Source organism: Bos taurus, chromosome 4, assembly GCF_002263795.3.
Source record: "Bos taurus isolate L1 Dominette 01449 registration number 42190680 breed Hereford chromosome 4, ARS-UCD2.0, whole genome shotgun sequence".
Taxonomy (NCBI): domain Eukaryota; kingdom Metazoa; phylum Chordata; class Mammalia; order Artiodactyla; family Bovidae; genus Bos; species Bos taurus.
This window is the reverse complement of record NC_037331.1, coordinates 72,034,142-72,060,004: the sequence shown is the minus strand read 5'-3', so window position 1 is coordinate 72,060,004 and position 25,863 is coordinate 72,034,142. Positions and strand designations below refer to the sequence as shown.

At 39.0% G+C, this 25,863-nt stretch overlaps 2 protein-coding genes across 8 annotated transcripts in view; both read left to right on the top strand.

The window, feature by feature from the left end:
- Positions 1-23,871, top strand: FAM221A (family with sequence similarity 221 member A). Of its 6 annotated transcripts, XM_005205515.5 has the most exons (8): positions 457-540; positions 2,903-3,076; positions 7,677-7,867; positions 9,867-10,073; positions 15,409-15,513; positions 17,548-17,630; positions 20,069-20,126; positions 23,768-23,871. In XM_005205515.5, exons 1-7 carry the CDS (start codon positions 476-478, stop codon positions 20,084-20,086), a joined length of 843 nt encoding a protein of 280 aa, XP_005205572.1. In that variant the 5' UTR covers positions 457-475; the 3' UTR covers positions 20,087-20,126; positions 23,768-23,871. The 6 variants fall into 6 exon arrangements, with proteins under 6 accessions (XP_059741425.1, NP_001068663.1, XP_005205572.1 ...); XM_059885442.1 differs by lacking the exons at positions 457-540; positions 20,069-20,126 and adding an exon at positions 1-231; XM_005205513.5 differs by lacking the exon at positions 20,069-20,126 and having other exon boundaries at positions 17,551-17,630.
- Positions 15,427-25,863, top strand: part of STK31 (serine/threonine kinase 31) — an 85,410-nt gene continuing 74,973 nt past the window's right edge. Inside the window, exon 1 of one of the 2 annotated variants that reach the window (XM_059885905.1) lies at positions 15,427-15,513. The gene's annotated coding sequence lies outside the window, so the exon portion shown is untranslated. Of the gene's footprint in view, positions 15,514-17,550; positions 17,631-25,863 lie in introns of those variants that run through there. The other variant, XM_059885906.1, reaches the window with a different exon arrangement.

The window sequence follows — 25,863 nt, the reverse complement described above, 5'->3', positions numbered from 1 at the left end:
AGTGCTTTTAATGCCAAATCTGAAAACACAGCTGGCAATTATAGCGCTTAGAGCTCTCAAACTATCCAAAACCTTCTCAGAACCAGCGAAAAGTGCTGTAAAAGAAATACGCCCATTCTGTGCATCCATTACATGCAAGACACTGCACTCCATCGTCACTCATTATTTTATTTACTACAAGGAGACCTAACAGACCAGGAAGAAGGAGACGGGCAGGGTTTGCGGAGTGCGGTAAACAGCATCCCTACAGCCCCGGGGTTCAGCGTGGAGAGCGAGTTTCTAGTGCCGGGAGTGGCCAGCCAGGTGGAAGCGCGAGCTCTGCGCAGTCACCGCGGTCGTCCTGCCGGGCCAATAGCGGAGCGGGCGAGAGGGGGCGCGGCCGGGCGGGGCGGGGCGGGGCAGGTTTTGGCTGCTCCCGGCTCGGCTCACGTGCGTAGGGCGGCTGGAGCCGGTGCCTCCCGGTTCCCCGCCCGCCATGGAGCGGCTGACGTTACCTCCTGGCGGCGCGGCGGCAGTGGACGAGTACTTGGAGTACCGGAGGTGAGGCAGAGCCTCTGCGGAGCCAGGAGGCCGGTCCGATCCCCTTCGCGGGAGGGGTGCTGGAGGCGCGGGCAGGGGACAGGCGCTGGTTGGCCTTGGTTCCCGGAATCCCGTTCCCGGGCTGGTGGAGGTGGCTTACTTTGATTGCAGGCTTCTTATTTCTAGTACTGTGATGACACGCAGTTCTATTCTAGTAAGTCTCTTCCGAGGCAATTTAAAAGATCTCCGGCTCTGATCCCTTTGAGAAAGAATTATTAACTCCAGATTTACGCAAAGGTCCATTGTTCTTTTCTTAACTGCCCTTGTAGATCACACGTTGAGTACACCTGGCCTGTAAAAGCAGACATCAGGTTTGCATGTTCACTTTGTAATAGGGTGGGACTTGAACTTCCAAACGTACCCCGGACCACGAGGTGCTGGTTTTAGGAGACTGACTGACTGGTTCTAGAGAAACTCTTACCCGGGAACTGGAAGCGCAGCCGCCCCTAGGGCTTTTGGTAGTGACTCACTGCCTGGGGCCCTGACAAAGGCTGGTGTACCTGCAAGAATGTGTTCTTTTTTTTTTTTAAGGTCTCCCAAGAAAGATTTTTGACAGTTGGGAAACTGTGTGAGAGGCAGGTGTGTGTGTGTGTGTGTGTGTGTAAAGGTGAAGTCAGATGATCACTGCCTCAGTGGGAAACAGGTGCAGCTTGAAACCTGAGCCACAGGGGTTGCTCCATCTCAAGGTGGTCCCGCCAAATCCCTTGGGTAAAGGGATTGCTATCTGACTGCTCTTCCCTCGAACTGTCTAGGTGGTATACTTCTGAGTGACGTCCAGAAATATCTAGTAATTCTGAGCCAGAAAAAATGAGGATGAGAAGCTTGATGGGTCAGGTCCCATTCCCTTTTAGGTTCACATAAGGCCAAAAGTCCCTAACAGCTTATACCGAGCTTACCTAGGGCAGAGCTGCTCCTTTCGCCTCCAGTTCTCCAGGCCTTTTCCCTAGGAGCACTATGCTGGGTCCTGATGTTGACTGGACACCTCAGATACTTAGATGTTTAGGTATGTGGAATGTGGGCCTTCAGTTGTAGTCTCATTGCTGGCCTATGAAATGTTGGGGCCTGGGGCGAAATTATTTTCCAAACATAAACTACTTGAAATGGTTCTCTGTAGAAGTTAGAGCCTTGCTGCTCGTAGTGTAGCCATCATGGACCAGCAGTGTAAGCGTTGTTGGGGAGCATTGCCAGGCCCATTGAGACATATTAATCTGAATCTGCATTTGAACTAGATCTCCTGGGGATTCTGTAAATAAAGTTTGAGCAACACTGGTTTAGAACTATATATAATTAATCTCTTTCTTTAAAAGTCTGCATTGATCTTAAGGTCTTTTCAGTAGCTGTTGATGTACTTCTTAATAGCTGTAAAAAGGTGAAATAGCCCAAAACTTAGCTCAGAATAAAATGCCCTTAGTTTTATTATTTATTTATTAGTATGTACCTTAATTATTTAAGGAAGAAAGTTGTGCTGATTTCATAGCTTCTGAATTGGTTTTTATTTTATCTACCATAGCTAAAGGCTTGAAAGTGAGAAAAGGCACTGACTGCACTAAAAATTATGTAGCATTCTGCAAATAACACTTTCTGTGACTTTTAAAGGGAGTATGTTCAGTGAGAAATTTCTTCAGTTTTGACCACATGCTTTTGATTATGCTTCCTTTTTAACAAGGAGGACAATTCTTAATTTCCTAAGAAATTAAGAAATAGCAGTAGCTTAATTTTTCCCATAAAAATTTGAGGTCTTACTTCCAGAATTAGAAAATGATATGCCTGATTACTCAAAGCATATGTTAGGTATGAAGTGGTGCAGATCTAAGGGTGTTTGTGGGTTCTATCATAGTTTAAACTTCTGGCCAGGGTTTGGAGTCAGGTATGGACATTAATCATGTTGTCTTCAGCATGGATGATTTTTGTACTATTTTGTTTTGGGGGCAAAGTATATTTAAAGGAGGAAAATATTAGAATTTTTAGCAGTTTAGTCTCCAACTTTAATGTGAAAAATGAGCATGTTTACTTCAGAATCAAAGGAGAAATTGAGATGAATATGTGGTAATTCTCCAGTGATAAACCTGGATCTGTGAAGTCGGATGTTATGAATTCATTGACGGTATTATTTATAATCCTTTTTCTTATGGGAAGCAAAAACTTTATTACTATTGTGTGTAATTTTGCTATTAATATGAGCCTAATGTAACAAAATAAAGTCAAAGCAGTCTTTCTTCTGACTATACATTTGACTATACAAGTATAATTTAATTTTAGAGTTTATTATTTTTAACCCAGAAAAGAAATACACATGGCTTAAGAGAAGTATCTTTTGTTGTAGAATTGTTGGTGAGGATGACGGAGGGAAACTTTTTACTCCTGAGGAATATGAAGAATACAAAAGAAAAGTCTTACCTATGCGTTTACAGAACAGATTGTATGTGAGTTGGCAGTCACCCACGGGAATGGATTGTAAACTTGTGGGTCCAGAGACACTGTGTTTTTGTACACATAGGTAAGATATTTTATTGCTAAGTTTTCTGGTGATTAGGAAACATAAAACCGTAGCAGGGCATATCTTCCTTCTATAAATAACACTATTGATGATAATTGAGAAATATTTGAAAACAGGTGTTTATATAATATGGCAGAAATTATCTAAGGTTTTGGGGGCTGTATTTTACCTTTTTTCTGCTGTATTTTGTTAGAACTCATTATGGAGTCCCATCACCTTAAGCATCTTTCCTCTTAGCATTGATAAGAAAGATATTGGTGCCTCCAGGCTTTGCTAGGGGTTTTTTAGTTTGGCAGGGGAGCACACTCACTCTGCCTCTCCCACCACTGGACAAGGTAGTAGAGAACGGGTCATCAGATTGCAGAACTGATTTTATTTTGTTTATTTATTTTTGTCAAATGTGTTTTAAAATTCGTTTTTATTGGAGTATATTTGCTTTACAATATTGTGTTAGTTTCTGAAAAGTGATAGTTACTCTGTCATGTCAGACTCTTTGCAACCCCATGAACTGTAGCCCATCAGACTCCTCTGTCCATGGAATTCTCCAGATGAGAATACTGGAGTGGATTGCCATTCACTTCTCCAGGGGACCTTCCTGACCCAGGGCTCGAACCCAGGTCTCCTGCTTTGTAGGTGGATTCATTACTGTCTGAGCCACCAGTGAAGCCCATTTTAGTTTCTGCTATGTAGCAAAGTGAATCAGGATATATGTATATCCTCTCTTTTTTTGGATTTCCTTCCCATTTACGTCACTGTAGAGTACTGAGTAGTGTTCCCTAAACTGATTTTAAAGTTGCTTGAGCTGATCCACACTAAAAAGTTTACCAATCTACAAATAGAAGCATTTTCCCTCACATTTACTAGTCTCTTTTTATATGTTAAGAAATGTTTTATATGAATACCTTTCTCTTTTATTTATACACACACAGAGGACTAGTTCCAAGACCCACCGTGGATACCAAAACCTGGGGATGCTGGTGCCCCACAGCTGGGCCCTTCTGTTTGCAGATGTGGATTCAGCCAACCTTGGATCATAAACATGATCCTTGGAACATGATATGTGGTTAGTTTAAGCACAGATGTGGAACCCATAAACACTGAGGGCCTACTGTGTATTTATTGAAAAAAATCTACACTTTAAACCTATATTGTTCAAGGGTCAATCAACGCTGTGTGTGTGTGTGTGTGTATGTATATGTATATCTTTCTTTAAACAAAAATACAAGCACGCAAGAAAAGGAAATACATGAGGCTGCAGCCATTGATGTGTGTTACCTGCACTTGAGATTTGCATTTGGCTGTGTTTGTCATTTTCTACTTTAAATTTTATCACTGCTACAGATCGTAGTTGTAAAGCTTAAAAGGACAAAGCTGCTTCTTGGAAAAATCACAGAAACTATTATGTGGTTTTAGGTAAAAACTTTAGCTTTCTATTCCAGAGGAGCCACGGGAGAGCCTCCCTGTTCTGATCGTTTCTGGGGCTCCTTTCTGACATAGTCTTTGTGCAGTTGCTGTTTACACACTCAAGATTTGCCAGAGGTTGTTAGGCAGTTGCTAGGATGAGTCATGTGGTGTGTAGATTGACTTGAAATTTATTTAGCAACCCCAACTAAAAACACTGGAGGAACAGAGGATGAGGGTTATGTTGATATTGTTCAGAATTGAAGAGAGCTTTGGTAAACTTCCATTGACGTGAAAGTGGTAAAGAATCCACCTGCAATACAGGAGACCTGGGTTTGATCCCTGTGTTGGGAAGGTCCCCTGGAAAAGGGAATGGCTACCCAGTATTCTTGCCTGGAGAATTCCATGGGCAGAAGAGCCTGGTGGGCTAGAATCCGTGGGGTCGCAAAAACTTGGACATAACTGAGAGACTAACTCTTCCACTGTTTTCTGGTAAACTTATGTTAGTTTTATCATTTATTCTTATGTACGTTTAGTGCCAGTCTCATATCTATGTACATATACATATCTATATACATATCTATAATGGTACAGCATAGAATTGAACTTCAAAATTGACCCAACATATGTACATATGTACATATACATATCTATAATGGTACAGCATAGAATTGAACTTCAAAATTGACCCAACCCCACTTGGATGGAAAAACTTCTTTAGTACCAGTTGCTCAGTGAGATCTCTGTCTAAATTAATTTTTCCCTATTATAAAAGTGAAACTTGGGAGGTGGGAAGGAGGTTCAAGTGGAAGGGGACATATGAATACATATGGTTGATTCATGCTTATACATGGCAGAAACCAGCATAGTATTGTAAAGCAATTATCCTCCAATTAAAAATAAATATTTTTTAAAAAGTATAAAAGAAAAGTGAAAACATTGGAAACATGGAAATGAAGAATACAAAGAAATGCAGAAAGAAGACACCACCTAAAGCCAGATGCTGTTAAGTTTTAACATGTGTATGTACTTTTTTTATTTACATACTTCAGTTCAGTTCAGTTCAGTTCAGTCACTCAGTTGTGTCCGACTCTTTGCGACCCCATGGACTACAGCACACCAGGCCTTCCTGTCCATCACCAACTCCCGGAGTCTACTCAAACTCATTTCCATTGAGTTGGTGATGCCATCCAACTATCTCATCCTTTGTCATCCCCTTCTCCTCACGCCTTCAATCTTTCCCAGTATCAGGGTCTTTTCAAATGAGTCAGTTCTTTGCATCAGGTGGCCAAAGTATTGGAGTTTCAGCTTCACAGCATCAGTCCTTCCAATGAATATTCAGGACTGATTTCCTTCAGGATGGACTGGTTTGATCTCCCTGTAGTCCAAGGGACACTCAAGCGTCTTCTCCAACACCACGGTTCAAAAACATCAGTTCTTCGGCACTCAGCTTTCTTCACAGTCCAATTCTCATATCCATACATGACTACTGGAAAAATCATAGCTTTGACTGGACGGACCTTTGTTGGCAAAGTAATGTCTCTGCTTTTTAATATGCTGTCTAGGTTGGTCATAACTTTTCTTGCAAGGAGCAAGTATCTTTTAATTTCTTGGCTGCAATCACCATCTGCAGTGATTTTGGAGCTCAAGAAAATAAAGTCTGTCACTGTTTCCCCATCTATTTGCCATGAAGTGATGAGACCAGATGCCATGATCTTAGTTTTCTGACTGTTGAGTTTTAAGCCAACTTTTTCACTCTCCTCTTTCACTTTCATCACGAGGCTCTTTAGTTCTTCATTGCTTTCTGTCATAAGTGTGGTGTCATCTGCATATATGAGGTTGTTGATATTTCTCCCAGCAATCTTGATTCCAGCTTGTGCTTCATCAAGTCGAGCATTTCTCATGGTGTATTCTGCATGTAAGTTAAATAAGCAGGGTGCCAATATACAGCCTTAGTTGTTAATTATACGTGTGTATAAATATTGAAGTAGTTTTTCATGACAGAATCATGGAAGTGTTTCCGCACTGTTCATAGTAATTGCACACAAGATTTTTAATACCTCCTTGATACTCCAGCTAATCCAGTTGTGTTTGCCATGTTTTCCCCAGAGCTCCCACAGAATTTCAGGGGCTCACCAGCTGGAGGGGCAGCTAAGGGGAAGGACAGACTCCACTTATGGCTCTTTACCTAGTGTTAGCCAGTTCTGTGTTATCTATTTTATATAGTATTATGGTCTGTAAAAGATATTATTTGAAGAAATGTTTTCACTGTTAGAGTTAGAAAACTGTTTTCTTGTAATATACTTATCCATTCCTTTATTATTAGTTTGTGTTGTGTACATCACTATTTAAAGTACTGTTGCTAATACTACCCTTATGCACAGAGCTCTTTATATACATGGAATAATTTTCTTAGGGTTTATTTATTTCAAAAATGAACCATCTGGCTTAATGGATGGATCTTTTTCTGTTTCTTGAAACCCTATTAAATGGGATTGGTTCTTTGATAACACTCTTTACAGTGTTGTGAAATATGTACAGTTTTTAAAAAAACTTTGACTCTCTTTGCTAAGTGAAAAAGGTATGTTATTATTATTTTAACTTATGTTACCTAGTATAATATTGAGAGTAATAAATTTAATATGATTTTACTGAGTATCATCTAATGAGAAGGAAGCCAGTGGTCTGAGAAAATTACGTACAGCATTTTAGCAAAGAGTTTTGGCTTTTAATGGTGTTAATAATTTATTTTGAAGTTTAAAGTGTAAGTATATTAAAATAAATTATATTAATATGTGTTTATTGAACTTATTTCAATTTTAAATAGCAGACCTGTGAAAATAAATGTAAATAATACACTTTGATAAAGAGAATTTCATGAGCTTTTCTTCATACTTGTGGGTTGTGTTTCTATATTAAAGAATCTGTAATAGTATTTTAAGAGAATTATATGCTATATCTTTGTTGCTGTGAAAATTCTCCTTGATTAAAAATTTAGATGGGTGAAGATTTTCTCTGACCAAAGCAACGTAACTGACAAGTACTGCATTTTAGGGGAGTGTATTTACACCTTACTAACAAGAGCAATGAACAAAAAATAAAAATGAGAAAGAGTCATTTTGCCTGTAAGAGAATACCAGTTGTAATTTCTGGCAGTATCTGCATTGTGCTATTATTTCATCCCTTTCATTTCTCTTAGGTATAAGCAACATAAAACTGACTTTGAAACGATTCCCCCGCAGCGCCCCATCAGTCTGCCTTGCCAAGTGAGGGGCTGCCCTTGCCGGGCTTACGTCTACGTGCCTCTGAACGGCACACAGCCCATTCGCTGCAGATGTAAGCACTTTGCCGATCAACACAGTGCAGCGCCGGGCTTTGTATGCAATGCCTGTGAGTTACATTATGATCAACATATAAACAGAATGCTTTTATCCCCTTACTGAATGTTTGATGTGTTTCTGTGCCAATTTCATTCAGCTACAGTCACATTGGACAACTGGGAATGATTTGATGAACACGTACTCTAAAAGTTTGTGGAAAAACTTGGTTGTTCATATGCTTTTAGTCATCGACCTTAATCTCTAATCTCATGTAATTTGAATAAGGTTAAGTAGTAGTAATAGATTTTAAAGAATTACTAGATACGATCTAATTCAAAATTTCAAATTCTGGATGTTCTACCAACTGAATTCCATTTACAGAATAATCACCCTTAAAAAGGAGTTTACAGGTCTAAAAATTTTTTATGATTCACTTGCAGATTATTATGTTACTGTATAAAACATGGTTTGATGGGAAAAACAAAATGTAGCTTGATGGTTTTAACATTTTGTAGGCAATAGCACCCTTATCTCAACGTGCTTATGCTGTGCTCAGCCCCTTCAGTCATGTCGGACTCTTTGCGACACTATGGACTGTAACCTGCTTGGCTTCTCTGTCCATGGCATTCTTCAGGCAAGAATACTGGAGTGGGTTGCCATGCCCTCCTCCAGGGAATCTTCCCGAGCCAGGAATTGAACTCCCATCTCCTGCCTTAAAGGCAGATTCTTTACCCACTGAGCTGCTGCTGCTGCTGCTAAGTTGCTTCAGTCGTGTCCGACTCTTAGCGACCCCATGGACTGCAGCCTACCAGGCTCCTCCATCCATGGGATTTTCCAGGCAAGAGTACTGGAGTGGGGTGCCATTGCCTTCTCCGACCCACTGAGCTACTGTATCTCAATACCTGTACCCAAATCCCAGCCACCGTTTCATATGCTCTGTCCCTTGATTATCCTTATAAAAACCCTTTGAAATAGGTAGAATATTTTTAAAATTAGCTCCAGTATTTTTCTTCAGGAGATAGTTTTCCCAGTTCTCTTTGTAGTATCTTGAATTGAAATCTTATGATTAAATATATTATAAAACATTTTTATTGACAATGGCAGACATAAATTGTTTCACTAAGTATGGAAGTATTTGAATAAAACTTATTTATTATGTGCTTTGGTTTCTGTACATATTTGTCAAAAGTGTGAATGTTTAAGGGTTTTGTAATGGTATATTCTGGACTGTATTTCAATATGGTTTGTATTTTTATATATAGTGATTTCATTAAGATATAAGTAACATGCTAAAAAATTCATACACAGTTGAAGGGTACAGTTCAATGGCTTTTATATTCAAAGTTGTTCACCATCACCACGATAAATTTTAGAATATTTTCATCACCCCCAAAAGAAATTTCATATCCGTATCAATCATTCCTTATTCCTCTTACCCCTCAACTCTAGACAGCCAGTAACCTACTTTCTATCTCTATGGATTTACCTATTCTAAGCATTTCATGTAAGTGGAATCATAGAGTATGTGGTCTTTCCTGACTAGCATCTTTCACTTAGTATAATGTTTTTATGATTCATCCATGCTGTAGCACACATCATTACTTCTTTCCTTTTTTATCGTTAAACAATATTCCATTGTGTCCTTTCTGTATCTGTGAGTTAGCCTTCCATTATGGCTTTTATGGGGAATTGACTCAGGGACATGTTTCCACATTATTTCTTCACTACTGGGTTGTCCCCCCGCACCTGCTTTTAACTCAGTATTTGAGGAGAGGGCCTTCACTTCCTAGCTCTCCAGTGTTTTTAGCCCAGTATCCTTTAGTCCTAGTTAGTTTTTCCAATTTTTTGTTGCTGTTGTTGCATACTCCCTTATGCTTTAGCATCTTTTAGAAATAAGAGCAGTGGCTGGAGGAAAGGAGTTCAGGGGTAGAGGTAAGCACTGGCGTCAGAGGACAGTGTATGAAAGATCCAGAATTCAAGTGGTTTGGGCCAAGCTAAGTTAGTTTAGAGGGCATATAACTAATTACCTATATTTGAAAACATTGAACTCCTTTTACATTTTGATTCAGGTTCTAAGTGTTCGGGATTTCATAGTTGCTTTACTTGTGCTTGTGGTCAGCCTGCATATGCCCATGACACAGTAGTGGAAACTAAGCAAGAAAGACTGGCTCAGGGAAAACCAGTGGGGCAGGACGTTCCTTATGCAGCAATGGGAGGATTAACTGGCTTCAGCTCGCTGGCAGAAGGCTACATACGATTAGATGACAGTGGAATTGGTAAGTGATGATATATGAACTGTGAGCTTGTCATTTTGCTTTTATGTGTGCTAACAATACTGAAGCCTTATATTTGTTTTGCACTTTAAGTTATTTATGTTATTTTCAAAAAAATTATCTCATTTTATTTTTATTTTTTTTAAATGTTTTATTGTCATATGCAATGTTTGATTATTAAAGGAAAATTAAAAAACATAAGAGGAAAGATCCTTGTTCATGGTATTTAGATTATCCCGACTCACAGCTTCATTGTTTGTAATAGTGAAATAATATTTATTTTATTTGATGTGATACAGTTTACCTGTTACCCTATTGTATGTAAGTTTCACCATTATAACTACCTCATTTTGGAAACATAGGCTTTTGTACATGTGTACGTATACACATGCATGTGTGTATGTGATAGTTTCAGGTGAACTGCAAAGGGACTCAGCCATACATATATGTGTATCCATACTCCCCCAAACTCCCCTCCTGTCAAGGCTGCCATATAACATTGAGCAAAGTTCCATGTGCTATATAGTAGGTCCTTGTTGGTTATCCATTTTAAATAGAGCAGTGTGTACATGTCCATCGGAGAAGGCAATGGCACCCCACTCCAGTACTCTTGCTTGGAAAATCCCATGGACGGAGGAGCCTGGTAGGCTGCAGTCCATAGGGTCGAGAAGAGTCAGACATGACTGAGCGACTTCACTTTCACTTTTCACTTTCCTGCATTGGAAAACCCACTCCAGTGGCAACCCACTCCAGTGTTCTTGCCTGGAGAATCCCAGGGATGGGGGAGCCTGGTGGCTGCCGTCTATGGGGTCACACAGAGTCGGACACGACTGAAGTGACTTAGCAGCAGCAGCAGTACATGTCCATCCCAAACTCCCCAACTATCCCTTCCCCACATCCTTCCCCTTTGCAACCATACGTTCATTCTCTTAAGTCTGTGAGTCTCTTTTGTAAGTATCTACTGTAAATACTTCTGTTTATGTGGCTTTTTGGTTTTATTATAAAAATTATGTAAACATAAGTGAATATTTTCTTGTTATAAAAGATTCAAATAATAGAGATGAAGTCAAATCCCTCTGGAACATTTCTCTTAACCCCAGATTCTTTCGTGAAAGTGAAGTCGCTCAGTCGACCCCATAGACTGTAGCCTATCAGGCTCCTCCGTCCATGGGATTATCCAGGCAAGAGTGCTGGAGTGGGGTGCCATTTCCTTCTGCAGGGGATCTTCCCGACCCAGGAATTGAACCCGGGTCTCCCACATTGCAGGCAGACACTTTACCATCTGAGCCACCAGGAAGATTCTTTAATAGAGGGTAATTTGCTGACATCAGTTGATTTGTATTATTCTTTTTAGCATACATTTTTTTATAGTTTACTATTTTTAACTTAAAAAATTTTTTTCAAAGCATTATTATACCAGGACATACAAATCTCTTGTTTTTTGTAATTGCTTCATAGTATTCCACATTTTATGTGTATATATATATAAACTGTGCTTAGTTGCTCAGTCGTGTATGACTCTTTGCAACCCCGTGGACTGTAGCCCACCAGGCTCCTCCGTCAGTGGGGATTCTCCAGGCAAGAATACTGGAGTGGGTTGCCATGCCCTCCTCCAGGGGATCTTCCTAATCCAGGGATAGAACCCGGGTCTCCCGCATTGCAGACAGATGGATTCATTACCATCTGAGCCACCAGGGGAAACCCATATATATGTATGTATGTGTGTGTATATGTGTGTGTATATATACACACACACATATACACACACACACATATATATTTGTATATGTGTACATCAATTTGTAGATGTGTGTGTATATATATATATATACACACACACATAGCAGTTTATCTAAACGTTTTCCTTGTTCATGGTTATTTAGATTATTTCCATTTTATTTATTTACTCATTTTTGCTTTTGAACTTGCTTCCTTGTGTACTATGTAAATTTGAGTCTAAGGTAGATGGAGAGAAGTGAAATTCTTGGGTTGAAGTGTCTGCATATGTGAAATTTTAATACATTCATTCTGTTGAATTGCCCTTCAAAAATGCTGTCCTTGTTTATACTTACTCTAGTGATGTTGTAGTTTACCTATTTCCAAACATTTATACTGATCATTGATGTCATTACCCTGAGTTTTATTGCCAGTCTGATGTGTGAAAATACTGTCATTGTTTCAGTCGGTTGATTTCCCTGGTTATTAGTGAGAGGGGAGTCTCCTTATATTCAGTGGCCATTTTACTTTCTGTGAGTTGTCTGTTCATATGCTTCACTCATTTTTATGTTTTATATTTTCCCATTGATTTATAGGAAGTCTTCTTATACATATATGCTGTATACTAATCCTTTGTATTTATTTTGGATGTTTTTTCTTCCAATACATCATTTGTCTTTTGAGATTTTGTTGTGGTTTTACGGTTTTTAAACGTTGGAGGCAGGCCTTACCCTACTCTCATTTTATAAATATGCTTTCCTTCACTTTATTTAATTTTTTAAAATTCCATTCCAACTTATTTCATTTTACTTTAATGCCTAATTTTTCTTTTGTTTTTATGTTTAGCTTTCTCTTGTATCTGGAATTTATTTTTCGTGAAAGAGTAAGGTGTGTATAACTTCAGTTTTTGTCCAAATTGATGACAAGTTATCCAAAAACATTTTTTCCCAAATAATTTGAAACTTTATCTTTACTATATTCCATCATACTTATTTTATGGCATTGGCTTATTTATCTATTTTGTGCAAATATTTCATATTTTTAATTATTCTTCTTCATAGTGTGTTTTGATAGTTGGTTAAATTCTTTCTGTTTGTGTTCTTTTTTCAAGATTGCCTTGACATATTTATGTATTTTCTTCTCTTGGTTATTTTACAACTAGCTTGTTAAATTCCATAAATAAATTCTTTTCAGTTTTTATGGATACATGATTGTATTAGGCTCATGCGTCTGTTACAGAAAACCCAATTATCAGTGGCAAACAAAAAATGATGGTAGTGATGTTACTGATAATTATGGCTTTGTACTGCCAGGGTTTGGTCCAGCCTCTTTATGTCTATTACCTCATTTAATCCTCATAACTATTCTGAGTGAGGTGCTATTATTAATCCTTTTTACAGACAAGGAAAATCAGTGCAGAATAGTAAAACATCTATTCTGTGTTATTCAACAAGTAAGTGGTAGGGTTGAGCTCAACCCAGAAATTGTTCTGGTCTCATTAGTCTGCCTCATTGTTGTCTATTTCTGTGCAACTACTCTATTGTTTCCATAACTACAGCTTTATAGTAAATTACTACGTATGACTTCATTTTATTACTTTAGAATTTTCCTGACCTGTTCTTTCCTTTCAGTTTTTTCAGAACTTTGATATTATTTTTGAAAAAATTCTATTAGTTGAATGTTTAGATTAATATAGGAAACATACTGTTTTAAAATATTGAGTCTTCATTTCTTTGTTGTCTTCTGTATAATTACATGGAATTCTCAAGTTATCTGCATAAAAGTCCTACACAATTCTTAATTTTATTTCTAGGTATTTCATCATTTTTTGTAGCTATGATACATGAGTTTTTCCCTTCCTTTGTATTTTCTAGCTGATTATTTAAAAAAAGGAAATATTTTAGGCAGCTTTTGTTACCAGTCATTATTACTTAATCTTAGAATTTTGAATGTAAATTTTTAGTTGATTTTGCAAATATTATTGACCCTTGAACAACAGGGGTTTGAACTATGAGGGTCCACTTATATGTGGATTGTTTTCAATAGTAAACACCACAGTACTACATGATCTGCAATTGGTTGAATCTGTGGAACTGGAGATACAGAAGACTGACTATAAAGTTATATGCAGATTTTGACTGCATGTAAAGGATTAGTACCCTTAACCCTTGCATAGTTCAAAGGTCAACTGTAATGATATTTTTGCCTCTTCCTTTCCAATATTTATGACTCTTTTATTTTTGATTAAACAAAATGGCCGGTACTTTATGAACACTGCTAAGTAATAGTGGTAGTAGCCAACATCTTTGCCTTTTTGTGACTATTGGTCTTTTATCACTTAAGCATCTTTATAATAGAAAGAAAGGAAACCTCCCCCTTTTGACTCCTGAGGGATGGTGGGTGTAAAGAGAGGTGAGAATGAGAAGAAAAAACATAACATGTTTTTGTCCTGATTTTATATGTAGGGGAGCTGGAGCAGAGAGAAGTCTGCCCTACTAGCCATGTACAGTCCTGGGTAGAGAGAACCTCCTGCTGGAATTTGGTTCCTTTGTGAGGCTGAAGGAGGCTGTGATTCCCAGCTCATAGTGGGTGCTTGGAAGGCAGCAGAGCTGTGAGGCAGCAGGCCTGCCATGACATCTGTCATACCAAAGGGCAAAGGTGACAGCAGAGCAGAGCTCGATGTGGGTCTCCTGAGCTCTGGGGAAATCGGTAGAAAAAGAGAGGCATCTGAGAGGTCTGGGAGGCTTCCTGTGCGACAGTGTTAGGCTACCAGGCCCTGAGAAGCTGAGAGATTAAATTCCAACTTAAGGCCAGCCTTTAGCACCTGACATCAGTAGTGCACATAGCAACCAGAGGACACACAGGGACCTGGCTGGACCTGAGCCCCCTTGTCGGATCTTCCCACAGGTCACAAGAGGGAGGAGCTGGGAAAGAAGGGAGCAGGAATCTGAAGGCCTGGGCAGTTGTCCTGAACAGCACACTGTTCACTTTATAGGAAAGGATTCGGTTTGAAAAGCAAATGGGACTAAAAGTTTATTTCCTCTCCTTTACCCGTGGAAGGGGACAGGCATGTAGGTGAAGGGTGACATTTATGAAGTAGAGCACCTACCACTTCTCTCTGCAGTTTCCTTCCTTTGGTCCAGAAGTAGTGTATTTAGCAGTAGGTCTTTGTAGGTTGTGGTTTAGGGTTGTGGACGTTTCCTCGTTTTATTGAATAAGTTTTCTTTATTTTTGCATTCCTTGTCTTTAGATGGTTTCCCAGTGAGGAGTAGAGGAAAAATACGTTTATTCAGCCCTCTGCAACTAGAGGCTTTTTTTTCTCTGAATGTCTCACTTTTTATTATGTTTTTTGACTGTGTTAAGCTTTTATACTTATTTGCTCATGTATAGTTATGTTTTTGTGTAATTTTTTTTCTGTGAAAAAGATCTCTCAGAAATGCAGAAATGCTTTTACCCATTTGACTCTACTTTATATGGCAGATAAAAATCTAAAAAAAATTTCTTTTTACAGAAAGGATTTTTCTAATGATTCTACTGGGGTTCTAATTTATTTCACTTTTGAAATAACTTCTTTGTATCCTAACAGAGATTTAGTTTTCATTCTTCACATTTTTGTCCTCAGGTGCACCATCAGCTGAATTTTTAGACTCTCCAGTTATGGCCATGGACCACCCATTTCTAAAGGCATTTCAAGCATCATCTAGCTCTTCTCCAGAAACGCTAACAGGTGGTAATGAAATTAAACTGAAAAATATTTTTGGTGTTAGTAAATAAGAATGTAAATTGATATATTTTCCAGATTACTGTTTTTCCCCCAATATTACCATAATTTGATTATCATTTTTCTTTCCTATTACCCACGCACTAAGAAAAAACAATAAACTTAATTTTTAACTTGGAAAAACTGCTAAATTATGAAGATTCTGATAATACTATAGTTTGGAGCTTTAAAACCTTACTCTGGTTCATGTAATTGCTTTGATGTCTGAATAAGAGCACCCTCTAGTGGACTAATTGCCTTGATCCTTGATACTTTAGGTTCTCCCAAGTAAGATGTAATCCAGTGATAATTATAGGTTAGCAAGGTTTTATTATTCCTAAATTACACATAAAAATGAATGGAACTTATTTTTAAGCACTTTATTGCATTTTCTTTATTGTAAATAAGAATAAAAACAATGAAGGACTATATGATTTATGAGGTACTTACTATTTAAAAGTATTTTTAAATAAGAATTTTCCTTTTATTTTCATACAGCCTTTCCACAAAGAATTTTAAGGCTGCTTACAAAACAACACACAATGAAGAAATTATAAAATGTAGACAGAAGAAATTAAAACTAAAACAAAATGACATAATTGTGTCTTTTTTTTTTTTAGTTAAGGTATAGTTAGTTGGAGATGGTTAAAAAATTATTTCAGTTGTGAAAAATTTGAAAGCAGATATTAGCATCACTTATGGTTGCCTATGCAAACTGTCTAGTCCATTCAGGTAGCTGTAACAAAATGCCATAGATTGGGTGGCTTATAAACAACAAAAGCTTACTTCTCAGTTCTGGAGGTGGGGAAGTCCAGATAAGGGTGCCGCATGGTGGTGTTCTGGTGAAGGCCTCTTCCTGATTCACATGCACTGCCCTCTTGTGTCCTCACATGGTAGAAGGGTTGAGAAGTCTCTTTGGCGTCTCTTTTATAAGAACACTAATCCCATTCATGAGGGCTCCACCTTCATAACCTAAGAACCTCCCAAAGGGCCCACTTCCTAAGATCATCACACTGGGCATTAGGATTTCAACATATGCCTTTTGGTGGTGGGGGGCACATACATTCAGACCATAGCACAAACCTTCAACTGTTACTTCTGTGCATTATCTGTTGTAGGGTTACATCAGTTTTTAGTTATAAAATGTAAAATGTAGTTGAAGAAAACTGAGCACTGATGTGAAATAGCTATATGGTGTTATTTAATAGTGCTTCCCTGGTAGCTCAGATGGTAACAAATTTGCCTGCCATGCAAGAGACCCAGGTTCAGTCCTTGGGTTGAGAAGATCCCCTGGAGAAGTGAATGGCTACCTACTCCAGTATTCTTGCCTGGAGAATTCCATAGACAGAGAAGCTTAGCTGGGCTACAGTCCACTTGAATATCTGGAGAATGTTTACCGATGAACATTACTTTTTTAAAAACACATACATACATTCTTTTTAATATTTTATTTCCATTATAGTTTCTCACAGGATATTGAAATAGTTCCCTGTGCTATGCAGTAGGACCTTATTTTTTTTTTTCATCTGAATGTAATAAGTTTGTGTCTAACAACCCCAAACTCCCAATCCTGTCCCTCCCCCCTGCCCCCTCAAACATTACTTTTGTCTTATGATGCTTTCTGAAAAAGAGGGAATAGAATCAGTGATTCATTTAGATAATTTCTGGTTTGAAAAGTAAAATCACTTGGTAGGAGGAAAGTTTTTTTTTCTTTCTATTTTTTATTTAAGAATTTATAATTATATCAAATGTTACTTATTACAGTTGGCCCTTGAACAGCACAGCAGAATTAGGGGCCCCAACCCCTGTGCAGCTGAAAATCCTTGTGTAAGTGTATAGTTGGCCTTCTATATCCGCAATTCCTCCACATCTGGGCATACAACCAACCTAGTGTCGTATAGTACTGTAGTAGGTATTTATTGAAAATTACCCAAGTGGATCCACCCAGTTCAAACCCATATTTTTCAAGGGTTTGTACTGAGATTTGATTTTCCTTGTTAGTAGGTACAAGTAGTCAAGTTTCTTCCTTAAGGAAACCAGAAGAGGACGATATGGCTTTCTTTGAAAGACGATACCAGGAGAGGGTAAGTCTGTTGGAAAATCTGCTTACATTAAGCATTTACTTGTAACAGAGACACTGTAGGGCAATTATATATTGATTGTGGGTCATCATTAAAATCTTTACTTATAGCTGGTGTTAGGCCTTGAGGCTTATTTAGAATAATTCAGAGAGAAACAGCTCTGCTAAAAATGATATTAATGGCCCACATACCACAATGGTGTGATCAGTCACCTAGAGCCAGACATCCTGGAATGCGAAATCAAGTGGGTCTTAGGAAGCATCACTATGAACAAAGCTAGTGGCAGTGATGGAATTCCAGCTGAGCTATTTCAGATACTAAAAGACAGTGCTGTGAAAGTGCTGCACTCAGTATGCCAGCAAATTTGGAAAACTCAGCAGTGGCCACAGGACTGGAAAAGGTCAGTTTTCATTCCAATCCCAAAGAAGGGCAATGCCAAAGAATGTTTAAACTACCACACAATTGTACTCATCTCACAGGCTAGCAAAGTAATGTTCAAAATTTTCCAAGCTAGGCTTCAACAGTATTTGAACTAACTTCCAGGTGTTTAAACTAGATTTAGAAAAGACAGGAACCAGAGATCAAATTGCCAACATCTGTTGGATCATAGAAAAAGCAAGAGAATTCCAGAAAAACATCTATTTCTGCTTCATTGACTACACTAAAACCTTTGACTGTGTGAATCACGACAAACTGGAAAATCCTTAAAGAGAATACCAGACCATCTTACTTGACTGCTGAGAAATCTGTATGCAGGTCAAGAAGCAACATTAAGAACCAGACATGGAACAACAGACTGATTCCAAACTGGGAAAGGAGTATGTCAAGGCTGTATTTTGTCATCTTGCTTATTTAACTTATATGCAGAGTATATCATGTGAAATGCCAGACTGGATGAAGCATAAGCTGGAATCAAGATTGCCAGGAGAAATATCAATAACCTCAGATGTGCAGATGACACCACCCTTATGGCAGAAAGCAAAGAGGAACTAAAGAGCCTCTTGAAGAAAGTGAAAGAGGAAAGTGAAAAAGCTGGCTTAAACCTCAACATTAAAAAAATGAAATTTTTAATTAAGTAGCAAGTATCCTTTTTTATCTGACTTTACATCAGAATCTATTTTGTCCTGACATGGAAGTTTCTAAGGGCTACTTCTAAGTAAAAATAAATACACCAAAATGTACAAATAATTCCAATTATGTAAAGACATTAAGCATATATATCTAGACAGCATATTAAAAAGCAGAAACATCACTTTCCAACAAAGGATAGTCTAGTCAAAGCTATGGTTTTTCCAGTAGTCATGTATGGATGTGAGAGTTGGACCATAAAGAAGGCTGAGCACTGAAGAATTGATGCTTTTGAACTGTGGTGTTGGAGAGTTCCTTGGACTGAAAGGAGATTAAACCAGTCAATCCTAAAGGAAATCAGTCCTGAATATTCATTGAAAGGACTGATACTGAAGCTGAAACTCCAATACTTTGGCCACCTGATGCAAAGAACTGACTGATTGGAAAAGACCCTGATGCTGGGAGGGATTGAAGGCAGGAGAAGAAGGGGATGACAGAGGATGAGATCATTGGATGGCATTACCAACTTGATGAACTTGAGTTTGAGTAAACTCTGGGAGTTGGTGATGGACAGAGAAGCCTGGCGTGCTGCAGTCCACGGGGTTGGCAATGACTCAGACAATTGAGTGAACTGAACTGAACTGAAATGAGATATCCAGTGAACTAGTGAAGTTGCTCAGTTGTATCTGACTCTTTGCGACCCCACGGACTGTAGCCTACCAGGCTGCTTTGTCCATGGAATTTTCCAGGCAAGAGTACTGGAGTGGGTTGCCATTTCCTTCTCCAGGGGATCTTCCCAACCCAGGGATGGAACCTGTGTCTCCCGCATTACAGGAGGATGCTTTACCATCTGAGCCACCGGGGATGCCCATATATATATATGTATAATTTATATTATAATATATATTATTAAGATATATATTATTATATATATAATATATATATAGGCATCTCCGGTGGCTCAGCAGTAAAGAATCCACCTGCCAATGCAGGAGACACAGGTTCCATCCCTGGGTTGGGAAGATCTCCTGGAGAAGGAAATGGCAACCCACTCCAGTATTCTTGTCTGGGAAATCCTTTGGACGGAGGAGCCTGGCAGGCTACAGTCCATGGGGTCGCAGAGAGTATATACCTTATTGGGCAGCACAGAAAGTTCTTTTGGAAAACACTGATCTAAGCAAAAGAAGTGGTGATAGAATCTCAGGGGGAAAGATGAAATGGTCAGAGTGAGAAAAGGAGAGACTATTATTGCAGCATCATCAAGGATTTAATCAAATCAGTGTTCTTGGAAAACACAGACACAACTGAGCTTTAGTGTTTCCTCATAAGCTTATGAGGGGCAGGGTTCTAAATTCCTTCTTTCCCTCCTCCAGGAACTTGGGCAGTGTTGACTGCCTTGAAAACATGTGAATGGTATTTGCTTGTGGCAAGGTAAATGGGGGAGTTCTTATCTGTGAATATTTCAGGGGATATCCTTGGCCCATTCAGACCTAGAATTTATGGATTTATTGGTTGTAGTTTTATTATGACTCTTTAGCCTGTGTGATGAATGGAGTGTAAAAACTAAGAAACTTAAAAAAAAAAAAAAAAAAACTAAGAAACTCAAACGTAACAACTTTCTCTCAGCTGACCTGTACCATTCACATCATTAATGTTTGTCTTAAACTCCAAAAAACTTAAGACAAGCACCATTGAGGGAAAAGGACAATTAGGAAGCTGAATCTGATGGGTTCAGGGCTGCCTTTAGAAAGCAGTAATATCCAAATCTGGTTTTGCTTTTTGCTAATTGGTATCATTGGGTGTGGGGAAAAGTTGGTTTTGATAATTGAAGCTTTTGTGGTAAAATAGCTTACTAACTACGTCTACATCTTATTGAAGAGTTGCTTCTTAGCTTGTTTTATATATCAGGTCAACTTGTTTGGTCTCTTTTCCCTATAAAAGGAGAATTGTATTAAGGAAACAATTATTAAAGGTCAACTAGTTGCAGGATACTGTGTTAATGCCAGAAAAATTTTTTTAAAGGGAGCAAAAAGAGGTGTTTTGCCATTTGGACACTGTATTAGGGGAATCTATTTGCTAGGGGGGCTTCCCAGGGAGCATCTGCCTGACAATGCAGAAGGTGCAGGAGACCTGGCTTCAGCCCTTGGGTTGAAAAGATCCCTTGGAGAAGGAGATGGCAGCCTGCTCCAGTATTCTTGCCTGGAAACTTCCATGAACGGAGGAGCCTGGCGGGCTACAGTCCACAAGTCACAAAGATTCAGACACAACTGAGCACACACACACATTTGCTAAGTAGCGTTTGAAATGAGCAAACACTGCTTTGGCTTTTGTTTGCATGTTTAGCATCTTTGATCTTTTTGATGTTGTGTGAAAGTGTTAGTCACTCAGTCATGTCTGACTCTGTGTGATCTCATGGATTGTCTCCTCTGACCATGGGATTCTCCAGGCAAAAATACTGAAGTGGGTAGCCATTCCATTCTCTGTGGGATCTTCCCAACCCAGGAATCGAACCTAGGTCTCCTGTATTGCAGGCAGACTCTTTACCACCTGAGCCAACAGGGAAGCCCTTTTTGATGGTACTACAAATCTAACACTTGACCCTAAATGAGAGGGGTGAGTGAAAGTTGCTCAGTTGTGTCTGACTCTTTGCAACCCCACGGACACCACAGTCCATGGAATTCTCCAGGCTAGAATACTGGAATGGGTAGCCTTTACCTTCTCCTGGGGATCTTCCCACCCCAGGGATTGAAGCCAGGTCTCCCACATTGCAGGCAGATTCTTTACCAGCTAAGCAACAAGGGTAGTCCAAGAACACTGGATTGGGTTGCTGCTGCTGCTGCTGCTAAGTCGCTTCAGTCATGTCCGACTCTGTGTGACCCCATAGACAGCAGCCCACCAGGCTCCGCCGTCCCTGGGATTCTCCAGGCAAGAACACTGGAGTGGGTTGCCATTTCCTTCTCCAATGCATGAAAGTGAAAAGTGGAAGTGAAGTTGCTCATTCGTGACCGACTCTTCGCAACCCCATGGACTGCAGCCCACCAAGTTCCTCCGTCCACTGGACTTTCCAGGCAAGAGTACTGGAGTGGGTTGTATCCTATCCCTTCTCCAGCAGACCTTCCCTACCCAGGAATTGAACTGGGGTCTCCTGCATTACAGACAGATTCTAGCATTTATTGAGTGGTTATTAAGTACCTAGATTTATATATATATATATGATCTTATTTAAACCTTTGGAACAACCCCTTACATAGTACCTATTACTATGCCTTTTCTAGAAATTACAAAGCTGTTAGCTAAATAACTTGCCTCAGGTGGTTAATCACTACTTAAGGGACTTCCCTATAGCTCTGATGGTAAAGAATCTGCCTGCAGTGCAGAAGACCCAGGTTCAATGCCTGGATCAGGATGATTCCCTAGAGAAGGAGATGGCAGCCCACTCCAATATTCTTGCCTGGAAAATTCCATGGAAAGAAGAGCCTGGCAGGCTACAGTCCATGGGGTCGCAAAGAGTTGGACACAAAGCGACTAATACACACACAGGGAATTCAAGTACTTTCTGTCTGATTCTAAGGCTTATAATCTTTGTCTTAGAATGGAGTGTTCTTTGAGGGACCTACAGGTGGCCTGTTGACTACTGGTACAGAGTATAAGTGTGATATGAGTGTACAATATTTATTTTTGGTTGTGCTGTGTGGCATGCAGGATTTTGGTTCTCTGATCAGGGGTTGAACCTGTGTCATCTGCAGTGGAAATGTGGAGTCTTAACCACTAGACCACCAGAGAAGTCCTACGTGTATGTATAAATGAGGTTCCCAACCAACTGAAAGAGGAGAGAGAAAGGGGAAAAAATGGGAAAGAGACTGAGGTGGGAGTCATTCAGTTTTATAATTTGGAAGTTATTTGTAAGTTGGTGAGATTGGGTAGACTGATTTTACTAGATCTCTTCTGCTTTCTTGGTATTATTCCTGTCACATTAGAAGATAAGAGGCCCTGCCTCCACCCACCCAGCCCCATAATTTCTCTTCCCTTCTCCTGCAGGGGCAAGGCAGTGGTGCTGCCTATGGGAATTGGTGTATGTGAGCATTAGTAGCAGTAAGAAGACGACGTGTTTTGTGTTCTTTGGAGTCTTTCCACCACCCCCTCACCCCACCCCCCACCCCCCCTCCCCCACCACCCAGGAAAGACTGTGTTTCTAAAAGATCAGAAGGCTGCTTCTTAGGGTATGCAAGCTTCTTCTTTGTTTCAGTTACAGTGGAGAAAGACAGCCTTCTGGAAGGTAACTGTTGAAATGCAGAAATCAAAATTGTAGGAAACCGTCCTTTAAGCAGTATGTGTTCCAGGGGTAATCCAACTGGATTAGGTGTCTCCTGTAATGCTGTAGGGAATGTGCACAGGCTGGATCTAAGGTTAGGCATTCAAGCTTTTTTTTTTTTTTTCTTTTTTAATTTTAGAGGCAATTAAAAATAATCATTTCTCCAAATCAATATTCATTATATGTTATGTTGTTAAAATGCTTTGGTAAAGTTGAAATCCAACCATACTTGATTATGTTTGTAATTAGAAAATTTTGTCCATCTTTGACAATGTTTCACGCACACACAGAGCCCTTGATAGGACCCCTCTCTGCAGGGTTCTTGCTTTTGTGCTCATTGTGTGAGTCCTCTGTTCAGTCAGCACTCCTCAAGTCTCTCTTGTGTGCTGAGCTCTGTGTGTATATGTGTTTATGTGTGTGTGTAAGTGAGACTCTCAGCCTCTTCCCCGCTCTCTGGCCCACTCTCTCTGTCTCTAAGGTGTTGCTGAAGTCTGCCCTTGCTCTGAGATAAAGAGAAGAAAAAGAGGAGCAAGAGGGATTGGGAGCTTGCATACCCCAACAAACTATATTTTAAAAATTCAATTAGGTCCTTTCAACAATCAGGTTGTGGCTTTAGTATTTAGCAGCTTAAGAACTGCTAAATAACTGTGTAAAATGGCTGTGATAAATAAGACATGAATCCAAATGAGGTATGTACCACTTTTTTTTTCTTTAGGATGTTTTACAAATTATTATATCAACAAATATTTTAAATTTTCAGATAAAAATGGAAAAGGCTGCTAAGCAGAAAGGAAAAGCACCATTGCCATCAACTATGAAACCTTCATGAACACTACTGGGGAAATTAAAACCAGCATCCAAATATGTCTTTTGTGTGTTAATTATTTAAACATAATAATAGTTTATTTTTCCTCAAATTACTTACATTTTTTCTATGTAAAAATGTCTTTTGAATGTTGCCTTATTTAAATGTGACAGTACCTTATATTACTTTTACCAAAATTTATGGTTTATTACTTTATATAAACTTTTTTCTCTCTCCTAACAAATGAGGCTATTTTCATGTTAGTCAAAACCTTAAAGTACAGTAGCTATTTTGAATTTATAATAATTTAACCTTTTCAGGCTACTTAAAAATGTTAAGATGTTATTGAGGGTTTGAACAAACATTTCATTCAAAATAGTTAAATTAAAATCCTTAGTTTTTTTATTTTCTAAACTTTGTAATTTTGATTTATGTTTTAAAATAAAAACTTTTAAAATTATATAATTACTTTCTAGTGGTATCTAATGATTTTTAGGTTGTTTTGTTAATATGAGGGGCTTTCCTGATGACTCAGATGGTAAAAAATATGCCTGGAATGCAGAACACATGGGTTTGATCCCTGGGTTGGAAAGATCCCATGGAGGAAGGAAGGTAACCCACTCCAGTATTCTTGCCTGGAGGATTCCATGAACAGAGGAGCCTGGCGGGCTACCATCCATAGGGTTGCAAAGAGTCGGACACGACTGAGCAACTTCACTGGTTCATAGGGTTGCAAAGAGTCGGACATGACTAAAGCGACTTAGCAAGCATGCACATTAACTATGAATTATTGATAAGTGTATTGACACCTCCTGTGTGCCATTTCAAATTTTCTTGGTCCCCCTCTAACCCCAGTACTGCTGTGAAACACTTCCAAGCAGACTTCTGACAGCTTCACATGGAAGCTGTTTGATGACACTCTGTCTTGGGACCATGCCGTTACTCTCTTGCTGTATTATCTAAAGATCCTCTGACACTGTAGCTTGGGATGCTCACTGGAACCCTCTGCATCATACATGTTAGTGTGCGTGGAACATTTACTATGACTGACTACATTCTACGCCATAAAACAAGTCTCAGTGCTTTTTTAAGATTCAGATCATAAATTATGTCCTCTGACTACAATGGCGTTAAATTAGAAATCAGTAACAAAGATGTCCCAATATCTGGGACTTTGCCAAATATTTGAAAGTTGTACAACATATGTCTAAATACCCCATGGGTTGAAGAAGAATTCAGAAAAAGAATCAAACCATTTAATGAATGAGAATGGAAATAAAAATACGTGTGATTCAGCTAAAGTAGTAGTTCGGGGGAATTGATAGTGACAAATGCATATACCAGAAAAGAAGATTTCAAATTGGTGACCTCAGCTTTCACCTTAAGGAACTAGAGAAAGAAGAGAAAATTAAAATTAAATAGGAAAAAGGAAATAATAAAGATTAGAGCAGAAATAGAAGACAGAAAAGTTATAGAAACATGAAAAAAACCAAATGCTGTTTTTTGTTTTTGTTTTTTTAAGAAAAAATTGATAGACCTCTATTAATAGCTAGATTAATCAGCAAAGGAGAGAAAGCACACAATTCACCATTAGGGACAAGAGTGGTGATGTTACCATAGTTTCTGAGGTAGTAAAGGAATGTTATCAACAATTCATGCCAATGAATTTCACAGCTTAAATTCCTTAAAGACACAAAATGTAAAGTTCATTCAATAATTAATAGATGATGACACCCCACTCCACTACTCTTGCCTGGAAAATCCCATGGACAGAGGAGCCTGTTGCTGCAGTCCCTGGGGTCGATGTGAGTCGGACACGACTGAGCAGCTTCGCTTTCACTTTTGACTTTCATCATTGGAGAAGGAAATGGCAACCCACTCCAGTGTTCTTGCCTGGAGAATCCCAGGGACTGGGGAGCCTGGTGGGCTGCTGTCTATGGGGTCGCACAGGGTCGGACATGACTGAAGCGACTTAGCAGCAGCAGCAGCAGCCTTAGATTGGTTATATGCTGATTAGACTTTATCAGTTAAAGAAACTGAATTTGTGGTTA